At 33.1% G+C, this 22748-nt stretch overlaps 1 protein-coding gene across 11 annotated transcripts in view; it reads left to right on the top strand.

Moving 5' to 3' along the window:
- The window catches only part of SYNE1 (spectrin repeat containing nuclear envelope protein 1), a 598518-nt gene that overhangs the window by 454703 nt on the left and 121067 nt on the right, over positions 1–22748 (top strand). For 8 of the 11 annotated variants that reach the window (XM_074187854.1, XM_074187849.1, XM_074187855.1 and 5 more), the window contains 7 exons: positions 85–276; positions 4288–4422; positions 5619–5725; positions 12554–12710; positions 14088–14219; positions 14570–14725; positions 18005–18214. In XM_074187854.1, the coding sequence (XP_074043955.1) occupies positions 85–276; positions 4288–4422; positions 5619–5725; positions 12554–12710; positions 14088–14219; positions 14570–14725; positions 18005–18214 (1089 nt within the window). The remainder of the gene's footprint in view (positions 1–84; positions 277–4287; positions 4423–5618; positions 5726–12553; positions 12711–14087; positions 14220–14569; positions 14726–18004; positions 18215–22748) is intronic. The other 3 variants (XM_074187858.1, XM_074187852.1, XM_074187848.1) reach the window with 1 other exon arrangement.

Genomic DNA, 22748 nt, shown 5'->3' with positions numbered 1-22748 from the left:
GAGAGGTATTGGGGTTCCATACTGGGAGACTACCTAGATGCTGCAAACATGTATGAATTTGCCTCGTTATTCCTGCTGCTACAGAACATGTTGGTGGAAATAGAACAAAAGGTAGTGACCTTATCAGAGCTCTCCATTCACAATGAAAACCTGCTTATGGAAGGAAAGGCTCACACCAAGGATGAGGCAGAACAACTGGCAATCAAGCTAAGAACCCTAAAAGGAAGTCTCCTGGAACTACAGAGAGTACTACATGATAAGCAGATCAATATTCAAGTAAGAGTTTTTGTGGACTTTTCTTTAAAAGAATCTTATTGCTTAGTTGATTACCTTCTGGTTCTTTGATGTAAAGAAGGGCAAGAAAAGGAAAAAACACAGAAATGTAGTTTTTCCAATATTTTTCCCAGTTTGTATCATAGAAAACTCACAGCATTTGAAATCAGAAAATCTAGGTTCAGACCTCACCTTTGCCCATGAGTAATTCTTCTCAAATGTAAAATAGAAAGACTGGACAAGATGATTTTCTATATCCATTCCAGCTCCTGCAATTGCTTTAATAAATTTGAAATTGATTTCCACAAAACCAGGTAGATTATAGTGCTTTATACACTGATTTTGGTGCAGTATGTTCCTTCAACTATATTTGATCCTGAAGCCTTCAGCAGCATAAAGTATTCCAAGAAAATGTGCTAAAAAGGTCAAATACCCCAATTTTTACGTTAAGAACTAACTGTGAGTTGACAAAATACACTTCACCATAAACATTCACCCAGCCTCTTTTTCCACTTACTAAAATCTAATTAGTATCCCAAAAAAATCATATTTCACCACCAGTATTTTTATATGCATTAGGCTGACTTAATGCAAAAATAGTAAGGGAAGAAGGAGTGTATTCTTACTTCAAACTAGAAAACATAATTTGTTAAATGGATTTTAATAAAATATGAATATTTTATAGATATGAACTTATTTTTTATTTTAAAGATATGTATTTTACAATTTTAAAAGCACATTATGTTAAAGCAGATGTATTCTACAATGTAAAAATGTATGTTTATATATAAACAAATCTATAAATAAAAAAATAATTTAATTCACAGAACTCTGATCATATCAGAAAAGGGGAAAAGCTGCTTTGCAAATTGGAATTAGGAATCTACAGTAAGATTACTGATAACCAATCCTGATCAAGGCATCATGGTTAGGATGTATAATTTAAGCATTTTTAATAGAATATGATGGATTGCTAATATCAAGGAACAATTTAGTTCAGATAAAAATGAGAGTTTACTTAAAGGACTTGAGAATAGTCATAAATTTGAGACTTATTCAAGGTCCTTTCAATCCACAAGTAGAGGGATTTACAGTTTATTTTGTTGGCTAAATTCTTCCAAATTTCCTGATGCTTCTATTCCCAATGATTGCTTAGTCCTATTATTAGCAAATCTAGGGAGAATTCAACAGTTTGAAAAAGAAATTTATATAGATGGTAACATACTATTTTTGTTTTTATTTAAGGATTTTTGTACCTGATGCTAGTGCTTCAGGATTTTGATCTTTGATTACTCATTCTGAAGCATGGCTCAGTGCATGGTAAAGTTGAATTTGAATTTATTTGGGTTATACCATTCTTCATTACCTATGAAGGAGGATTTTCATTGTACTTTGAAAAGATTAAATGAGTTTGTGACACATGAGGGGGAGTTTAGGATGAGTTGCTTTGACCAAGCTATTACTGTTCACAGGGAGTTATTTTATAAGGATCTACAAAGGAATCCTTTGAGAATCTTATAAACTAATGAGAGGTGGAAATAATTAGCACTTAGAAACATACATGAAATATGTACATATATAATTTGAAATCGGCAAATGCCTCATTGGCATATGATCCATTTGCAACTATTAAAATTATTAGGTTTGATAGCAGAATTCAGACAATTAGGTCAAATAAACTCCTGCCTTAATGTGTATAAGTTCTTTTACCTTTCTGATTCATCAAAGTAAATGGTTCTGAGTCTGAATGTCTCATAAGCATCATAATATTAACATTCATTTGTATGTCATATAATCCTCTTTAAGAGTTCTTTCACATACTGATTAATTTGATGCAAGTAGTCCTGAACTTGTTAGGAAGCAGGCAGAAGTAAATGATTGGAAGATTATGGCCAGAGGGGTTTCTAATTTAGACAAGTAAAACACTTGTCAATAATGACAAGATTTAGTGTTTGACTATACCTATGTGTATTATGGTAGAGAGAAGGGATATGTCATAGGTTTTAAGTAGTTTGGAGAATGAGAGGTTAAGGAACTTGAGAAAACATCTATATGAAAATTAATACCTCACAGTATTAGTACATAAGTTGGAGAGGAGATACTGAACTCATTGAAAAAAGAGGAAGGATGACCTCAGGATCAGTATAAACCACAACTACTGTCATTTTAATTGGATGGAAAATTATAATTGTATAGACTTCAAAAGAAGAAAGACTACTGGGGAAGAATTCAAAGAAGACTCTATAAATGATAATGGGGAAAATAAAAGAATATTCTGACTCCTCCTTCAGCAGTATTGTGAGAGAAGCTATGGCCAATGCTGGAAGAGGGTAATGAGGGGTATGGTATCTTCAGAGGAGGGTCAGAGTTTGCTGAGGGGCTGTTATATGGAAAGATTACAAGAGAAAAAAGTTTTATGATGAAGAGGAGATTTTCCCTATGGAACAAGATTTTCAATAGCCATATTGTAAGGTTTAGATCTGGACATAGGTAGGGTCAAGCTGACATGTCAAAATTATGCCAGTGTATACATGATTAAGGGAGATTCACCAATGTTTAGAGATGTGACTGGATCAGTTTGGATGTCTTATTTTTGAGAGGATATTTGATGACAGTTATGAGATTCAAGGAGATCCCCATTCCTAAGCTCCTATAGTCCTCATTTACCTGAAATGCTCCTCCCTGAAAAAGGTCAGCTTCACATGCTCAGTTGTTCTTCTAGAATTATAGAAATTGTATTGCTCTTGATCTATAAGGTGATATAAACTTGGATTTAGGACATAAATTTAAACAGAAGAGTAGGTGAAAGCAAGAATAACAATTATAGTATATAAGGCCAGAAATGGTTTTAGGGATGTTTTAGTCAAGAGGTTTTTAATATGGATTCCATGGATCTCCAATGGATCTGTAAATAGATTTCACAAATGTGTATGGGAAAAAAAGTATATTTTAATTTTTATGAAGCATCAAGAAAAATTCAATATTTACATTATTTAAAAATATAATTCTGGGAAAGTTCATAGATTTTATTAGACTACCAAAGGAGTCCATAATGCCCCCCAAACCCCTAAATATTGCTTATTTACTACAATTCAGTTTCTTTTGAAGAAACTGTGTTTTGCTTAAAGTCAAATAATTAGTCACAAAGCTAGAACTATGCACCTAGATCCCCTGATACCTTAAGTCAACTTCTCAAGTTCATGATTCTGGTTGTTATCATGGAAAAAGCACATCCACAATATAGCAATAGATATTGGTTTGTTTATATGATGAAAATCTTAAATAGAAGGAATTTGCAACTATTAAAATTATTAAGTTTGAGAGCAGAATTAAGATAATTAGGTCAAATAAACTCGTGCCTTAATGTGTGTAGGTGTTTACAAGAGGGTTTACAAGAGTATCCATTCACTTTGTTCTTGTCCCTGCTGACAAGCATCCTATTTTTTCTTTCTTCCTTCCTTTTTGAGAAATAATATTTATTTTTTCCAGTAATATGTAAAGATTGTTTCCAACATTCCATTTTTATAACATTTTTGAGTTTCAAATTGTTTTTCCCTCCCTCACTTCCCTCTTATCCCCTTTCCCCTAGACATCAAGTAACCTGATATAATTTAGATATGTGCAATTATGTAAACATATTTCCACATTAGTCATATTATGAAAGAAGAAACAAAACAAAAGGGAAAAGCCACAAAAAAGTAAAAATAGTATGCTTCAATCTTGCATTCAGACTCCCTAGTTCTTTCTTTAGATTTGAATAGCATTTTCCATAGAGTCTTTTAGAATTGTCTTAGATCATTGTATTGCTAAGAAAGCGAAGTCTGTCATAGTTGATCATTGTACAGCATTGTTGTTAATGTCTACAATGTTCTCCTAGTTATGTATCCTATTTTCAGTTTCTTTACATAAACAAAGGGAGTCGCTCTGATGTCATTTATGCAAATCACACAGAAATGTTTTGTATCTCATTTAGACTTTGAGTAAAATGATTATTGGTTTCCTCTTGTTAAAAAGCAGGCTACATCACAAGAGAAGGAGGAGTGTGAAGCTGATTTAACAGCCACCCAGAGCCCTAGTGTCCAGGAATGGCTGGCACAAGCCCGGACCACAAGAACCCAGCAACAGCAGAACAGTCTCCAACAACAAAAAGTAAACTACTAAAATATCATTTTAGTTTGCAATCCCTGGCCTCAGAGAGAATGTATTTGTGGAATGTCTTTCTTCTAGATTGCTTGCTTCTTAGTTTGAGAATTCTTTTAACAAATTTTTGTATTCCCCTAATCCTTCTAGTCCCATGATATCTTTCCCCATACTGAAGTCTCATATCTTGGTACAAATGAATGAATGAAATTGTCTGTATAGACTGACAAATTATCTTTCCATATCAAAAAAAATTAGTAAAATAGATTCAATAAAACCTCACTGACCACAGCTAAAGTAATTGGAAGGGTACTGTGGACTGATAAAAAATTTGAGATTATAGAGTAATCTATTATGTGGGTCTATAATTTTCTTAACCCTGGGGAATAACTCCTTCTGTAACTTGAAAGATAAATTCCAAGAAATTTCCTGAGGTATGTAGAGGTTCAATGACTTTTTCAGGGTCATGGCTGGCAAATGTTAGAAGCTGAATTTAAATTGAGATCTTCCTAACGTTCTATTTGCTGCCTCTATAAAGAAATACAGCTATTTTGCTTTCAAGAATGTATTTTTAATTTAAAATAGGTTTAAAAATTTGCTCAGGAAATTCTTGGAAACCCTACTTTAATAAATAAGCAATGATCATTTCTGATTGTCAGAAAGATATTTTTTGTCTGTAAATGGATTCTCAAAAAAATTTTTTAAGTAACATAAACATCTCTATGTGTAAATCCCTTCTCAGCATAAAAGTCAAATTTAGCAATAGTCCAGGCAATTTTAGATTCCAAAGTAGTAGGGTGAGAATTAAAGAAATTTTGTGCTATCAAGCAGACATTTTGCTAGAAGTCAAACAGCAGGGCATCGTATACTGCAAAGCTGCCATTTATATGTCCTAGGATGTTTTTTACATTTATTTATGATGTCTATTTTTAATCCACATGGGGGCACTATAGCCCTGTAAAATTCTTTTAAGATTACTAAAAGAACTGGTTTTTCATAAACAGTCAGTCATCTTTTATCAAAGATAAAGAATGATATTAATGAAATCACCATAGAGGCTTAGCATTTGCCCTGTGTTTTCATTCTTTACAAACTGTTTATGATTGAGAAGTGAAAACAAAAGTATTATGGATACTATAGGGCATGGTATATAATTTTATTAAGCTCACAAATATTTTTACTTTTTTTTCCCTTTACTTTACTAGGAGTTAGAACAAGAATTGGCAGAACAGAAAAACCTTCTTCGATCAGTAGCAAGTCGTGGAGAAGAAATTCTAACCCAACATTCAGCTGGAGAAAGTGCTGGAATTAGGTGTGTTTTATTTATTTACTTATTTATTCATTCATTTATTTATTGGTGAAGGAAGGAGGGATATTTGTGATTTCACTGATATAAGGAACTCTCAGCAAGTAGTCTCCCTCTACTAACACAGATCAGCTTCTACTCTACGATTTAAAGTCTTAGGGAATTTTCTAGATCATTGAGAATTTGAGACTAGACTTGTCCATGCTTATGCAGTTAATATATGTTTACATTTAGTCTTGAATCCAACTTTCTAATTTTGAGACCATATTTTTATCTACTCTACCAAGTTGCCAAGTATGTTTTAAGACCATTTCCTTTCCTTTCCTCTTTCTTCCTCTTTTCAACTATTTGAAGAAAAATTTATATTCTCCCATCATTTTCTAAATTTTATTTAATTTTTACTTCATTTCACTTAGGTTAATAAATATGTTAATTTCATAAGGAACTTTTTTGGGTAACCTAAACCTATATCATATCCATAATAGCTATTATATTTATATCCTCCCAGAAGTTGAGATAGCTAGGAAGGAAGGGGATGATTCTCTCTCTCTTTTTTTGACATTAGATGAGAAATCTAATTCTGAATTGTGCCTTTCATTCATCTAGACCTGTGATGTCTACAACATCAAAAAACAATGTGTAAAGCATTAAAACATCATCCCTAAAGAACATAGAATTTAGAAAATATAATGGACATTAGAGATTCTCCAACCATCTCATGTAACCATATCATTTCATATGTGAGCAAACTGAAGCTTTAGAAAGAGTAACATGCTAGGGGTCACACAGGTAGCAAATAATAATTAATTCAATTCAATTTATATAATGCCTTGCTTTGTGAGATTTATTATTTCATTTAATCAATATAAATGGCAAACGTATATAATAATTTGTCTTTTATAATAAGGTATAATAGGAAAAGGACTTGGATTAGAGTAAAAAGACTTGAGTTTTGGTTTTGACTCTTCTACCCATCTGGCCTTCTGACTTTGGAGAACTCATTTTATGTCTCTGGATTTTCATCTGCAAAACTGAGCAGAATGGAGAGATTGGTATTTTGTGTTATTTCAGCCCTGGGATTTATGATTCTTTGACTGCCTTTGTGGGTTCTGTCAAAATACCTTTTGCATAGTAAGAATTTAATAAATATTTGTTGGATTGAGTATTATGAAGTAGGCAAAGGTTAATTCAGGCCTTTTCCATTGCCTTTTCAGAGACCAACTTTTTACAATTTTCTCCCTACTGTTGCTTATGATTTTTTGCTCCAATTTTTACCATTTTTTTCTTCCAAAGAAGGGCTTCCTCTCTCATAATTCCTCTTTCTTTCAATTTTTCCTTTTCCTTTATTTATTCACCACTCTCTCCCCCCACCCCAATCAAAGCTTACCTCCCCTTTACCTCAGGACCCTACTGAAGCTAATCTTGAAACGACTAGCTCACAATAAGATATTGGTGATGAGCAAGATTTAAACAATATGTTTCCCCACTGCAGAGTTTTATGTAAAATAAATTATTTCCCACATACTATGGCAAATTGGAAGAATTATCTATTGCGCTTTTTTACAAGACAGGCCTTTACTTACCCCATTTCCACAATTGTGATACTGCAGTAACAGGAAAATATCTCAATACTGCCTAAGCTCTCCTTGGATTGGAAAATAACTGAAATTTTATATAGGTGAGATACTGAAATAGGAAAGCAAAAGAGAAAGAAATGGAGGGAAGATGTAAGAAATTATAAGAGTAAATATAGAGGGGGGGAAGTTTTTATTCCATATATATTTATTATATCCTACAAAGTGTAAGGTACATAGAGACACTTAGTTGCTAAGGAGCCAGAAGACTGAGAAAGATGGAGGAGAATAGCTAGAAAGAAGAAAAATGGGTGGAAAATCTTATTTGGAAAGCTATGTGCAAGAAAATAGGTCATTTTAAATTGTAATTAACTAATTAAGTCATCATCTGTCTGTATAATATACCAAATAAGATATAGGAATAATTCTAATTTCAGAATGTGCTAATCAAAAGAGGACTAATATTTTGCTTTCAGAATTGTTCACAAGTAGCTTTATTATTGTTCTGTTGTAAACACAAGTTCATTAAACTGAATTATATTTGGGACTATTAGCCTAGATCAGACCGTCTGGAGATGATAATAGAACACAGACAGTTTTGAATAGGTCTTATTAAATCACCAGAACAGTGGGGTCCTCATGAGTCTTTGAAGATCCTAGCTTTCACACTATATGCTGCCTAAGGTGCAGATGTCAGATAGTTCATGTCTTTATCATCCTAGTTTATGTTTTATCATAGATCCTCCAGAAAGAACCTAAAACGAGAATAGTAGAAAATAAATGCTAAGAAAAACATGCAAATAAAACTGCAAGAACAACACATTCTATTTCCTCAATCCTAGGTCTAGCCTTCCTTAATGAAGTGGGAATTAAACAAAGTAGACTTCAATTTGACATTAAGAAAGGTTTAGCTTTCAAGAATAAGGAAGGTTCCTTTGTATTCTGCTTATGTCAGCCCACATCTGGAATATTAAGTCCATATTTTAAGAAGGACATTGTAAACTAGACAACATCCAGAAGAAAGCAACAAGAATTGTAAAAGTCTTTCAAGTTCGTCGGGAATGTTCAATAAAAAAATGAGTAAGAGGAGATATGATTGCTCTGGGCAAGGACTTGGCTGAATATTGTATGGAACAGGGATTAAATTTCATCTCTTTGGTCCCAGAGGATAGAACTTGGAGCAGCGAGTAGAAATTGCAAAAAATCAAGTCTAGGCTTTGCTACAAAATGAATGTTCCCCTCTGGGGCTACTGTCCCCTTAGGAAGCACAGTTTGCACATTGAATTTGTGGAGGTGACTACTAACTCCAATTCAAGATACTCTATTGGTCTGAACTCCTTTAATTATAGATTACAAACCACCACTAGTGTGTTTACAGCCAATAGACACAATTTGATCAGAAACATTTATTTGTATATTAAGAAAAGTAGCTATTAAGTATTCCACCTTAAGCCTTTACATCTTTCTCATAAATGCACAAAGCTTCACGTAGTAAGAAAATTATATAGAGTATAGGGAACTGAGAAAACTTACATCTCAACCACTTCAGAGCCTTAGTGTTCTTTTTCTGCCTAGGATGTCAACACACTGTTTCACCCACCGCACCCCAGATGTAGTGTCTTTCCTGGACAGATTGCTTAGCTAGTTCCCTTGTCTTGTTCCTCTCCACAGTTCAGCTCCCAACTGTCAAGTTTGATGATAATGATGATGAATAGCTAGCTGATTCTCTTCTCTGTTGCCTTGGGTCACATGCCTCAAGATGATCTTTTGCTGCTTTCCTTGCTCCCTGATGGGAATCTCCAACTGGGTTGAGGAAGATATACTTAATGTAACCAATGAACAGGAGAATAGGAAGAAATAAAAATTTCCTCCTATCTTGTTCTCTGATAGAGGCACAAGAATAAAGGGCATAAAGTGATAGGTCTCTCAAAAATTGAGTTGTTCCTCTGTTTATATGCTACCAAAGGCAGCTGTCTCAAATGACTTCACTGAAGTAAAGAAATTACTTTATAAACTTTAAAGCAATATATAAATGTTAGCTATCCTTATCATTATCTTCATTACCCTAATAATTAAACTAAAACAGATACTAGAAAGGAATCAGAAGAATAAACTGAAATGATCACAATTAGAAAATTGAAAAAGGGAAGGATTTGAGCTATCACAGGAAAAAAATACTAGCATGGAAATATAGGAAACAAATTATTGTTATGATGACCACAGAGAAAAGAAGGGGAAAATACATATATTAAAGCTTTCCCAATGCCAGAAAAAATAGTGAAAAATGATTAAAGATAATTTATTATATTGTCTTCTTCAATACTTTGCATTTCTGGGACAGTTATAAATAATTGCAATTGTAGCTAATAGGGAAAAGAAATATAATGTCAATGTCTTCCCCATTGACTACAAGAAATAGTTATTCTATGCAATTCAGATAATGTCTCTTTGGTAATTAATTTACACGTCATTGTGAAAATCATTGTTAAAGGAGCTATTGATAAAAAATCTCTCCCTCCTTCCTTAACCCTAACCACCACCCCCCTTCTCCTTCTTATATAGATACATGCCCAACAAAAGCATTGTGGTTTTTTCCCCTGGATTTTTAAATTTTCCTTGTCTTTCTCCTCTTGATTTGGAAATTGCCCAAAGGAAAAAAAACAACTATAAATTACATTCTCAGGGCATAGAAAATATTGCTTTTTAAAGAAATCAGTGGTCAAGAACTACTTACTTTAAAGAAGGGCTTACAAGGGCTTTTTATTTATTTTGCTATTATTTTATTTTATTTTTTTTAAATATGTAGGGGTGGCTAGGTGGCATAGTGGATAAAGCAGGAGCCCTGGAGTCAGGAGTACCTGGGTTCAAATTCGGTCTCAGACACTTAAGAATTACCTAGCTGTGTGGCCTTGGGCAAGCCACTTAACTCCATTTGCTTTGCAAAAACCTAAAAAAAAAAAAAAAAAGTAGTTGATTATGCACTCACTACCCTTAAGCCTCTGGGCCCATTCATAGGCACACCCATCTCCTCCTTTACTCACAAATACCACAATTAATATATCCAGTGGCCAAAGAGTAAATAAATCATAAAAAGTGAAAGAGTTTTATTGGCAAGCACTTCTATTCAGTCTCTCTAAATTCACCATTTTATAATGCTATCAAGTGTGAACTTATTTATATAAGAAAATTTTTTTTATAGTATAGCTCTCTTCTTTTGCTGATATTCATCATTCAAAGGGTGTGTGTATAATATTTAATGCACATATTATAAAGTTAAATCATATATAAATGCATATGCTTTTATACATTTATACATGCTTACATACAGATAGTGTTAAGGAAATTATGTTACCAGACTTCTCTGAAGATTATTAGGGAAAATTAAGTCAAAAGTTCAGAATTATATAAACATTTAAGAATAAAAATATAATTTTTGTATCAGGAAAGAAAACCATATAATCTCTTTTCCAATGATATTCATCTTTGAATTATTATTATTATATGTCTAAGTAACTGAACAAAATAGGATTCAAATAAAATGAATTTTCTGGAGACCAAAATGCTGTGCAAACAGTGCAGGGGATAAATATATTTGTTACATACCATGGACTGCTAACAAGATAGCAGAAAATATATTAAAAGCATTTATTTTGATAAGAAAATTAAAATGTTTTTCCCTTAAGTTTACTCCTATTTACTCAAAGCGGACAGCTGGGAAACAACCAAAGATAGATATCTTCTAGTGCTAACAAAGTTTTAATTACATGTACAAATGTCTCTATTTGACTGTATACATACTATATCCAAAATTGTAAGCTCCTCAAGGACAAAAACTGTTTCATTTTTTATTTGTCTTCCCAATGTTTAAGACATAGCCAGGGTTTAAAATCAATCAAATGATCTTTGTATCTCTAATATTTAGCATTGTATCTTGCATTTATTAAGCTTAATAACAATTTTTGTTGAGCTAGAATGAATTGACTAGAGTAGAATTATATGTTCAAAAATGTGGCCCATGAAAATACCATAAGAATGAAAAAGAAAAGGTTTTCTTTTTACTTTGACTGATTTATCCATCGATCCATCCATCTATCAACAAACATTTATTAGTGCCCTCTTTTTGCCTGGCATTGTACTACTAAGCTTTGGGAATACAAATAGAACACAAAATAATCCCTATCTAAAAAGAGATTGCATTGTAATGAGGGAGATAGCAAAAATATAGATAAGGATTTTAATCAGTGTAAAATCATTTATGAGCATCAGTTATATAGAGAGCTCTGAATGCCAGATAAGCATTTCATCTGAATTCAATTTCATTTAATCCCTAAAATGTTATCTTAAAATGTTATTTTGCTAACATCAAAAAAGGGAAAAGGACTAATTTGTATTAAAACATTTATAGCAGCTCTTTTTTTGTAGTGACAAAGAACTGGAAATTGAGGAGATGCCTATCATTTGGGGAATGATTGAACAAGTTAGGATATATGAATTTAATGAAATAATTCTGTGCTATAAGAAATGACAAGCAGGATGCTTTCAGAAAAACCTGGAAAGACTTACATGAACTGATGCAAAGTGAAGTGAGCCGAACCAGGAGAACATTGTACCAAGTCATAGCAATATTATTGTACAATGAAGAACTATAAACATAGTTCTTTTCAGCAATATAGTGATCCAAAAAAAATCCTTTAGAACTAATGCATGCTGGGGTGGCTAGGTGGAGCAATGGATAAAGCACTGGCCCTGGAGTCAGGAGTTACCTGGGTTCAAATCTGGTCTCAGACACTTAATAATTACCTAGCTGTGTGGCCTTGGGCAAGCCACTTAACCCCATTTGCCTTGCAAAAAAACCTAAAAAAAAGAATGCATGCTATCTGACTCAAGAAAAAGAAGGATATTGTCTGAATGTAAACTAAAGCATACTATTTTTTTACTTTCATTCTTTTTTATTTGATTCTTGTACAAAGTGATTGATATGGAAATGTTTCGTATGAAAAATAATTTGCTAATTGTGTGATAATAATGTGGATTAGAATATGTCTCTTATTTTATAAATGCTTATCTACTTATTCTTTTGGAAAGTTGCCTAGTCTGGCTTATAATAAACATTTAATAAATTCTTACTGATTAATTAAATGCATAAATTAACAACCAGAAATGCTCCAAACCCAGTAACAAATGTACAGGCCAATTTTTATCTGTGGTCATTGCTTTTCTTTCACAAATTGTAAGCTAAAATTATCTGCTCTTCTATTAGTGAGAAACCTGATGAAATATCCCAGGAGTTGGCATTTGAAGGGGAGAAAACCTCAATGGAAAGTCACATGCGTATGAAATGGGAAAGTCTTCATCAAGAATTTAGTACCAAGCAGAGACTGTTACAGAATGCTCTAGAGCAGGAACAAGAGCAGATGGTATCTTTGTTTGCTTTTTGGTTATTGATTGTTGAAAGTATGAATAAAGTAGCTATTTACAATTTCATTGTAACAATCCAAGAGAAATGAAAAGGGCTTTTATAAGAATATTATAATATTTATAAAAATGTTATTGGGGAGGGAAAAAAAGAAAAATGTACATATTTTGTTGTATGTTTGAAAGGAATAGCAAGTTGTCCATAGTAGATTTGTAGTTTCATGTACAATCATCTTTTTTATTTTGCTGTTATGGAAATATTATTTTATTCTGTAAATTAAAGAAAATTATTATGTGATTCCGCCCCCCCCCAATCCTATTTTAAAAAAGGACATTTTTTTTGACTGCTGGATTTTTTAAAATATTTATTTTCACTTCTAGTTGAGTGCAGGTCACAGTATAAAATGAGGGTCAAATTAGGACCGATGAATTAATGTTTATTTTATTGGTTTTTGAGTAATAAAATTTTGAAACAAATATTACACTTTGAGAATGTTTCTGAACTTCATTACCAAAGGAACCTTGGTCTGTAAAGGCCCCTGGACCAGACACATTTTTCTTTAAAATATCATCTTCCATGACATTCTTTTTTCTCTCCCCTTTCTTCCCCCCCCCTTCACCTTCCCAAATGAACATGTTCCCCAAGATTTTGTCCTCTCCTTTTTGAAGACATAATTTGAAGAGAATGCTTGAAGTAATTTGCCAGTTGGATAGCTATGATAATGACTATAAATTGTATCAGAGAGCACAATTTTGTATAACACAAACATAATACATTTTTAAAACTTTTTTCTCAATATATATTCATTCATTAAGCATTTTATTCAGCACATATTCTTTGTCTTTAAATGTCACACCCAGCTTAGTAGGGAAATATATTATATGACCTCTAAGATTTAGGAGCTTACAATCAAGATGAAAACATAGGACAAATGCATTGAAAAGCTTGATAGTAACATAAATACAAGAAATTTATTATTTCCTTGTATTTCTATATTAAAGGAAAATAAAATTAAGTATTTGATGAATGGTAAAGAATTACACAAGGAGTTCAAATGAGAGAAATTTGAGAGAAAAGATCTCAAATGTGAGAATTTTTTTGGTGGGTGAGTTAGGAAGAGTTTCATGGTAGATTTGAGGGAGAAGAGTTTGAAAGTCAAACAAAAAGAAGCTTCCTACATTAGGAAACTATTTTTTTTAATCAATAAAAGCATTGTCATTGATAAATATGAAATACTCAAATTTTTATAGCCTATGTATTACAATTTAATTTTTACCAGCAGTGTTACATAAAGGCCCTTTCCTCAAAATTTGTCCCTTATGTATTTCTAAAACAGTGCTGTAGAATTATCCTAAACAGCTTTCTTATTCCTATACAGCTTTACAGCAGGCCAAATAGACTACTGACTGGTGTGCCACTGTACAAAGGGGAAGGGCAAACTCAAACAAAATCATCAGTTACATCTTTGCTGGATGGTTTGAACCAGGCTTTTGAAGAAGTTTCATCTCAGGTATTGGAATCTTGGTTTGCTTGAAAATTCTATTTACAAAATGATGTGTATTATTTTTTAAAATGTGGATTTCACTGTCTCCCAACCAAAAAAGGTTGCTAAAGTGGACATTAATAGGTCAGTTTCATACCTTTTTAAATTCTTCTTGTGAATATCACAATCCTCCCCCTTTCCACGTATGAAACAAAAGTCAGAAAAATAATTTCATAATTTGTAGTATTTGCAAAAAATATATTTACTCAGAATTATTTATTTATTATACATTTATTATACATTTTTTCAGACTTATTATCATTTAAAAGTATTGGAAGAACTGACCTTTTTCTCTTCTTTATACTTTCTTTTCACAGAGTGGAAGGACAAGGAAGCAAAATATTCACTTGGAACAGAAATTATATGATGGAGTTTCAGCTACCTCTACTTGGCTAGATGATGTGGAAGAACATTTATTTGTTGCTACGGCCCTTTTACCAGAAGAAACAGAAACTTGTCTCTATAACCAAGAAGTAAGTTTGGTAACACACCTCCATGATTATATGAAATTAAAAGTAAATTCTCCTTAATTAATCTCAGCTATAAGTATGAGATATTAAAAAAGAAAGCAGAAAATTGGAGTTTTTATTTTTCAAATTTTATTTATTTCCAATGATTTATTTTTTTATTTTCTCATTATTACAATAATCTTGTTGTGAAAGTAATCATAAACACCACTCCTCCCCAAAAGATAGAGAAACATCAAGAGAAATAAAGTGAGACAAAAAAAAGGTATACTTAAGTATGTTTTCAGATACCATTGGCTCTGTCTCTGGGTTGGTTTCCAATCTTTATCATAAGTGCATCAGAGAAGTTGCTTCAATATATTTTTCCCACAGTTATTATTGTTAACTGTATTTCCCTCCATTCTCTTCCCCCCCACTCCCATTTATTCTATTCACTCTCTCCTATCACCCTATCCCACCTGAGAAGTATTACCCTCTCTTATGATCTTCCCACTCTTCTAACACCTACTCCCCCCCTTCCCCCTTTCCCCATCCCCTATTCCTTATCCCTTTCCTCTCCCTTTTTCCTCTGGGTAAGATAGATTTCTATACCTTATTGAGTGTGTATATTATTTCCTCTGAGTCATTTCTGATGAGAATGTAGGCTCCCTCATTCCCCCCCTCACCTTCCCCTCTTCTACTCCATTGCAAAAGCTTCTTCTTGACTTTTTTATGTGAAATATCTTAGCCTATTTCTACCTCTCCTTTCCCTTTCTCCCAGGATATTCCTTTTTCACCCATTTACTCCATCTTTGTAATGTACCATTTTATTCAGTTCCTTCCTATGCTTTGTCTACATTTCCTTCTAACTGCTCTTATGAATGAGAAGGTTCATATATGTTTTCAGTATCTCCTTCCCATGCAGGAATACATGCAACTCAACATCATTAAATCTTTCAAAATTAACCCTGGCCATCGACCATCGCTATGCTTCACCTGAGTCCTGTTCTTAAAGATCAAACTTTCTGTTCAGCTCTGGTCTTTTCAACAGGAAAGTTTGAAAGTCCCCTATTTCAATGAATGTCTATCTTTTTCCATAAAAGAGGAGATACAGTTTTGATGGGGAGTTAATTCTCAGTTGTTGTTGAAGCTCTTTTGTCTTCTGGAATATCATATTCCAAGCTCTATGAACCCTTAATGAAGACATTGCCAAATCCTATGTAATCCTGACTGTAGCACCACAGTAATTGAATTGTTTCTTTCTGGCAGCTTGTAGTTTTTTCTCTTTGATTTGGAAGTTCTGGAATTTGGCTATAATATTCCTGTAGATTTTTGGGGGGGATCTCTTTCAGGAGATGATTGTTGTATTCCCTCAATTTCTATTTTACCCTTTGCTTCTAGGATATCAGGGAAATTTTGCTGTATTATTTCTTGAGAAATGAAGTCAAGGCTCTTTTCCTGGTCATGACTTTCAGGTAGCCCAATAATTTTTAAATTATCTCTTCTGGATCTGTTTTTGAGGTCACTTGTTTTTCCAATGAGATACTTCACATTTTCTTCTAGTTTTTCATTCTTTTGGTTTTGAATTTTTGTTCTTGATTTCTCTCAAAGTCATCAGCTTCCCTTAGCTCCATTCCACATTTGAAGGCTTTATTTTCTTCAGAGAACTTTTTTATCTCCTTTTCCACCTGGCCAAATGTGCTTTTTTAAAACAGCCTTCTCCTCATTAACCTTTTGGACTGCTTTTTTTCCCCATTTGACCTAAACTGGTTTTTAAAATATTCTTTTCTTTGGCATTTTTTAGTATCTCTTTCATCAAGTTTCTGACTTGGTTTTCGTGATTTTCCTGCCTTGCTCTCATTTCTCTTCCTAATTTTTCCTTTACCTCTCTTACTTGCTTTTCAAAGTCATTTTTGAGTTCTTCCATAGCCTGAGACCAGTTCTTATTTTTCTTGGAGGCTTTGGATACAGAAGTTGACTTTGTCATCTTCTGAAAATATATTTTGAGCCTCCATGGATACAAAGTAATTTTCTATGGTAAGATTCTCCCCGCTCCTGCCCCTGTTGTTTGCTTATTTCTCTAGCTTATGACCTGATTTTATTGTGCTTCAAAAACTTTTCGGGGTTTGGGACACGCCCCCCCCCACCATAATTCCTCCAATGTCTTAGTAGGGAGTCTGGCTGCTCTCCTAGCCTGTAGCTGTGGTTTATGGATGACTACAGGCATTTCCCTCTGCTCTGGAGCTGTGATGAGGGCCCTTGCTCCTCTTTGGTAGTAAGGGGACCCAAACTGGACCCTGGATCTGAGTTGGGCCAAAGCAGCAGAGTCCTGCCAGGGATATCAGAGAAAGTTCTGCAGTCTCTCCCCACCATCTCACTGTCTATGGGCTGAGTGCTCTGGAAGCAGCTGCTGGGTGACTCCACAGGTTCCTGGGGTGGGACTTCCCTGAGGCTGGCACTGGCTTGGGCTCAGTGCTCACTCTGGTGCAGCAGAGTTCTCCTGCCAACCCTCCAAACTATACCTGGCGATGCCTGGACCAACAGGTCTGGAAATTGCTCCTACTGTTACCAACCCAGGCATACCCAAGGACCCATATGTACCCAGGGACCCAGGTGCCCTGCAGGGTGTTCCTGGAAGATTAGAACTGGTTTGCTCTGGTGCCTGGGCTGCACTGCAGCTCTTTCCAACTCTAGTCCTGGTGTAATGGACCTTTCCCCCAGATCTACCAATATGTCTTGGAATGGAAAATTATTTCAGTTTTTCTGTGGCTTCTGTCTTTCTAGAATTTGGTTAGAATCAAAATTTTATGGCATTTGGAGTTTTATGGGGAAGAGTTTCTGAGAATTTCTGCCTTCATACTTACTTCTTGACTCTGCCCTCAAATTAGGAATTTTTTAAAAGAAGAAAAGAAAATGAATTAGGAACCTAAATTTGACAGAAATCTTTATATTCTGAATTTTAAAGAGAAAAGGCTCTTGAAGGACTCTCTATGGAAACGATGGCATATACAACACAAATCCACAAAATAAATGAAAATCAAAAATGAGTTATTGAATTTCTAAACAACATTTTATATTTCTCAGTACTTGACAAAGGACATTCTCAATAGGGAATATTTACTATGAAAATTTCATCTATTGAGCTCTAATATGACAAGATCTTTGAATTCAAGTAAAAAAAATTAAAAACTTGAATTGAGTAAAAAACCATAGTTCATACTCTTTTAAATGAGATGAATAAAGTTGATAACAAATGTGTTAATATATCTGATTTCTTAAATACAATTTCTTCTTTTATGATTCCAGACTCTTGCCAGAGATATAAAAGAAATGTCTGAGGAAATGGATAAGAACAAGAACTTGTTTTCCCAAACATTTCCTGAAAATGGTGATAACCGAGATGTTATTGAAGATACTTTGGGCTGTCTTTTGGGGAGGCTATCATTGTTAGATAATGTAGTAAATCAACGATGTCATCAGATGAAAGAAAGGCTACAGCAAATACTTAACTTCCAGGTAGGGCCATTCTTAAATTTTATTCTACAAAATTATTTGCTGTTTTATGGTTCTATTTCATCATCACTAAATAAGTTATTTAATTGAAGGATGTTATTTAATATATGATGCAAAACCAAAGTCAATTCAGATAGTTAGCAGTTTAGAAATATAACCAAATTATTAACTTGTGGAAATCGAAAATTTAAAATGCCATGGTCCTTGTAGAGATTTGGAGAAATTATGTGACAACAAAAAATGTTTGAGAGCTTGGAAAATTAAATAAATTGAACTTGGGGAATTTTCTAATATAAATGTTGAATATTATAGACTTTAAAATGAATTACAAAGATATGCAGAAAATATTTTAAAGACTGAAAATCCTTGAAAAAAAGCTAGTTACATAATCTTTATATCCATTTGAAAATTTATTGCATTTTTTAAAATTAAAGATTTTAAAGTTTTTTCTGTTTTTTAATTTGAGTTAAGATTTCTAATATTCACCAAATAAACATTCTTGTATACTTTCCATGACTTTAGGTGAATAGGGGGAACATAAGGTTTATATAATGACTGATGATATAGCTTGAACTTTAACTTTAAATGAAATTTAGGCCATCTTTTACAATAAAATTCACTTTTTAAAAAAATATTTAAGTGTTTAATAGGAGATGTTTTCATTAAAGATAGAAGTACTTTTTTTGAAAGATATAATTTAAATGATATTCAAATTATACTTGATGGAGTTTGAATTATAATCATGATTATCAAATATATACTTGAACATGCTATTTTCTGGATACTAAAAAAAAAGAGAAGTAAATAGTCATTGGCTTTAGTATCTTGCCTCCTAAAAATTTAAAAAATAAAAACCTACCAAGGTATTTTATATTGTTATATTGTCCTGAGAAATTGTAATATAAAATATAAATATAAAATAATGAGATTGATCCATGTGGCTTATTGAAGTCTGTCTATTTCATTTACCTTTTTAAAATTAAAAACCTAATGAATTCAATGAACTTAATAACTGCACTAAGACTTTTTGGTGACTCTCTATATATAATAGAACCAGAGAAGACGTTTTATCATTGAAATGATGAATCTCTAATTTTAGAGGTTTTTCTGTTTTTTCTTTTTCATATTTATTCATCAAAAAGTTTTTAAAGCTTGTTTTTTTTAAATTTTGAACTCCAAATTTTCTCTCTTCTTTCCTCCCTTCCTTCCATACTTGAGAGGAGACATAGCTCAGTTTAGATATGTGTGAAGTCATGCAAAACATGATGATATGCAAAACAATAATTTATTTATAAGTCATGTTACAAAATAAAACATAGAACAGAAAAAACATAAAAAAGTTTAAAATAAGAAGGTATGTATTGATCTACATTCAGAATCTCATTCTTTCTCTAGAGGTGTATAAGATTTTTCATCATAAGTTCTGTGGAATATTCTGGGATCATTATATTCCTCAGAATAGCTAAGTCATTCATGGTTAATTATTGTACAATATTACTGTTACTATGTACAATGTTCCCCTGATTCTTTGCACTTCCCTTTTCCTCAATTCTTGCAACCCCACCCAGGTTTTCTCAAACCATTCCATTCATTATTTCTTATAGCACAATAGCAGTCCATCACAATTATATACCACAGTTTATTCAGTCATTCATCAAATAATGGATATCCCCTCAATTTTCAATTTGTGAATCTTTAATGTGTGCATTTTACTTTTCATTTAAAACATCTAATAAAGTAAATATATAATTTTCAAGGCTATTCAGCTTGTAGGTGATTCTTTCTGGTGTTCCATCTGTCCTCTTCCACAAATTGTTTTTAAATGCTTCAATGATTCTCCTCTCCCCTTTTTTGGCAAGCTTAGATATAGAACCCTTTTTCTTCCCATACCCACCCTCTCAAATTAAAAAAAAAACAAGAAAGAAGCTTTATAGCAAATATGAACATTCACACTAAATAAATTCCCACTTTGACCAGATAGATAGATAGATAGATGAATGAATGAATGGATGGATGGATGTTTGTCCTTCATTCTCAAAAATGACCATAACATCAGAGGAGGTGATGCCATGACAAGCACATAATTGGATTTGAGTGAGGGGGTGCTGCATCAAGTTACCAGCCTCATTTTCCTCCTCCAAAGCCAATTGGATCCAGTGGCCAGATATGAGTCAAGGTGACTAGAGATGGCCCTGGATGAAAGGTAATCGGGGTCAAGTGACTTACCCAAGTACACACAACTTGTGAGTGGCAAGTATCTGAGGCTGGAATCAAACTCTCATCCTCTTGACTCCAAGGCCAGTACTCTATCCACTGCATCATCTAGCTGCCCTTGGATGGATGAATGGATAGATAGATAGATAGACAGGCAGACAGATAGACAGATTAATAGACAGATATAGATATATCTTATTCTGCATCTTGAGCTCATCATCTCTTGCTCAGGAGTTGGATCACATGTTTCATTATCTCTCAAAATGTGTCTGATCATTGCATTGATCAGTGCTTGATAGCAGGGGTGGGGAAACTCCAGCACATGAGCCATATTGGTCTAGTATTGCCAAGAGAGCCACAGATGGGACTTGGAATTCAATAAATCTAAAGCCTTTTTATGGGTGACCAAATATAGCCTGCAAATGATGTTATAAGTATCCAAATGGCCCTTAGCAGGAAAAAAAATTCCTTACACTTGCTTTATAGCAATATCTTATATGTAATATGTTGTATTTGGATTCTAGAAAAGAGTCAGGGAGGAGGTTAATTAGCTTTATGTATTTGTTAAATGCCAAAGGTCAGTTTCTTTTGGAAGTTCTTTTCTATTTTTCTGGAACCTTTTTTCTTTTTCTAGGTAATTGCTTTAGCTAATAATAAAAGACCCATAATAATTTTATTCATTATATGTTATGAGACTTAAGGAATAGAATGCATGTTTGCATGTTGTTGTTTTTTAAAAGATTGTGTTTTTGTTGTGTTGCTTTTTTTTGGCAAATTCTTCCTTCTTGGGTATACATTTTACATAATCATTACACAGTGGTCAACTCATGTACATACACTATGGCATTTAAAAATATTTTATTCTCCTTTAATTGGAGGCAATCGCTACAATAAGAAAATGATTTAAAGGTCAAGCCACAAATATTTTTATTCTCCATAAGTATCAAATACCTGCCATATTGGCAGAACACTTATTGGAATGATATGTCTCCAAATCTCATTTCACCCCTAAGTATTTATAGCAATAATGGGTCTGACTAATAATGAAATAAATGACTTCTTGGAAAAATGCAGATGAGCAATAGAGATAATGGAAAGGTTGAATGTGTAGGTATGTTCTAAGTTACCTGTGAGTTATACTTAACTATAAATAATCAGTTGATATTTCAACATTATCTGTTCCTGGAATTTAACCAAAGTAAATATCCTGGGAACACTTTTCAATGGCGTTAATTATTTGAAAATGAAAACAAAAATTACAAGTGCTTATTTAATGGATGAGTCAACACATTAATTTTAAAAGTTGAAACTGTCTTCAAGTCTGTTTCTCAATGTGGAGTACAATTATATTCATCAATTTTTTTCATATGCTATTTATTCTTTCCTCCCCATTACCAACTACATAATCATTCATAGATTGGTAGTGGGGAGGTAGGAACTTATACAAATGTAGGAAAAAAAATAATTAATTATCTGTAGACATATACAAGTGAAATGTTTTTGAAAAAATCTTAAAAAGATACAACAATCAAGGCCTAATCATTCTTATGGATTTGTCCCTTTATGAATTTTTTTTAAGCCAAAAGAGGCAACCATGGAGTGGTAGCTTAAGAGCTGATTGCTGAGCTAGGAAGATCTGAGTTCAAGTCCCACCTCTGATACAAACTGACACTGGGAACCTGGGCAAGTCCCTTAACTTCTTATAAGTAGAAGGAATTTTTTTTTTTTTTAGATTTTAGAAAGGCAAATGGGGTTAAGTGGCTTGCCCAAGGCCACATGGCTAGGTAATTATTAAGTGTCTGAGACCAGATTTGAACCCAGGTTCTCCTGACTCCAGGGCTGGTGCTTTATCCACTGCACCACCTAGCCACCCCAGGAATTTCTTTATCAAGGAATTCCATAAAGCTGATTTCTCCTTTACCTAGTACACTTGTTGTATATCATTCAAGCATCAGCTGAAATTCAAGATACAATTAGCCTAAACTGAATACAATTATAAAAACAAATCTGCTATTACTGCATACCTCATACTTCATTCCCCAAGCAAATATAGGCTTTTTTTTTTATCAACTGTGCCAATACTTTCCTCTGTGCAGTAAAGAACTGATTTTTGTTTTGCATCCATTTTTATAGAGTGGAAAAAATTTAAATGAATATGTGGAAAGATAAATACCTCATATTCAAAAATTCGGCTAATATCATTGTTGCCACTGGCTATGTATTCATTTCTTGACAATTTTCATATATTTAAGAAGTATAGGTCATTCTCATGAAATACAATCTGTTTTTTGTCTAGTTAAAATAGTTGCTCCTTTCGGTACCT

This window comes from Macrotis lagotis, chromosome 5, assembly GCF_037893015.1.
Source record: "Macrotis lagotis isolate mMagLag1 chromosome 5, bilby.v1.9.chrom.fasta, whole genome shotgun sequence".
NCBI classification, from domain to species: domain Eukaryota; kingdom Metazoa; phylum Chordata; class Mammalia; order Peramelemorphia; family Peramelidae; genus Macrotis; species Macrotis lagotis.
The sequence above is the reverse complement of the archived record's forward strand: the minus strand, read 5'-3'. Positions and strand labels throughout refer to the sequence as shown.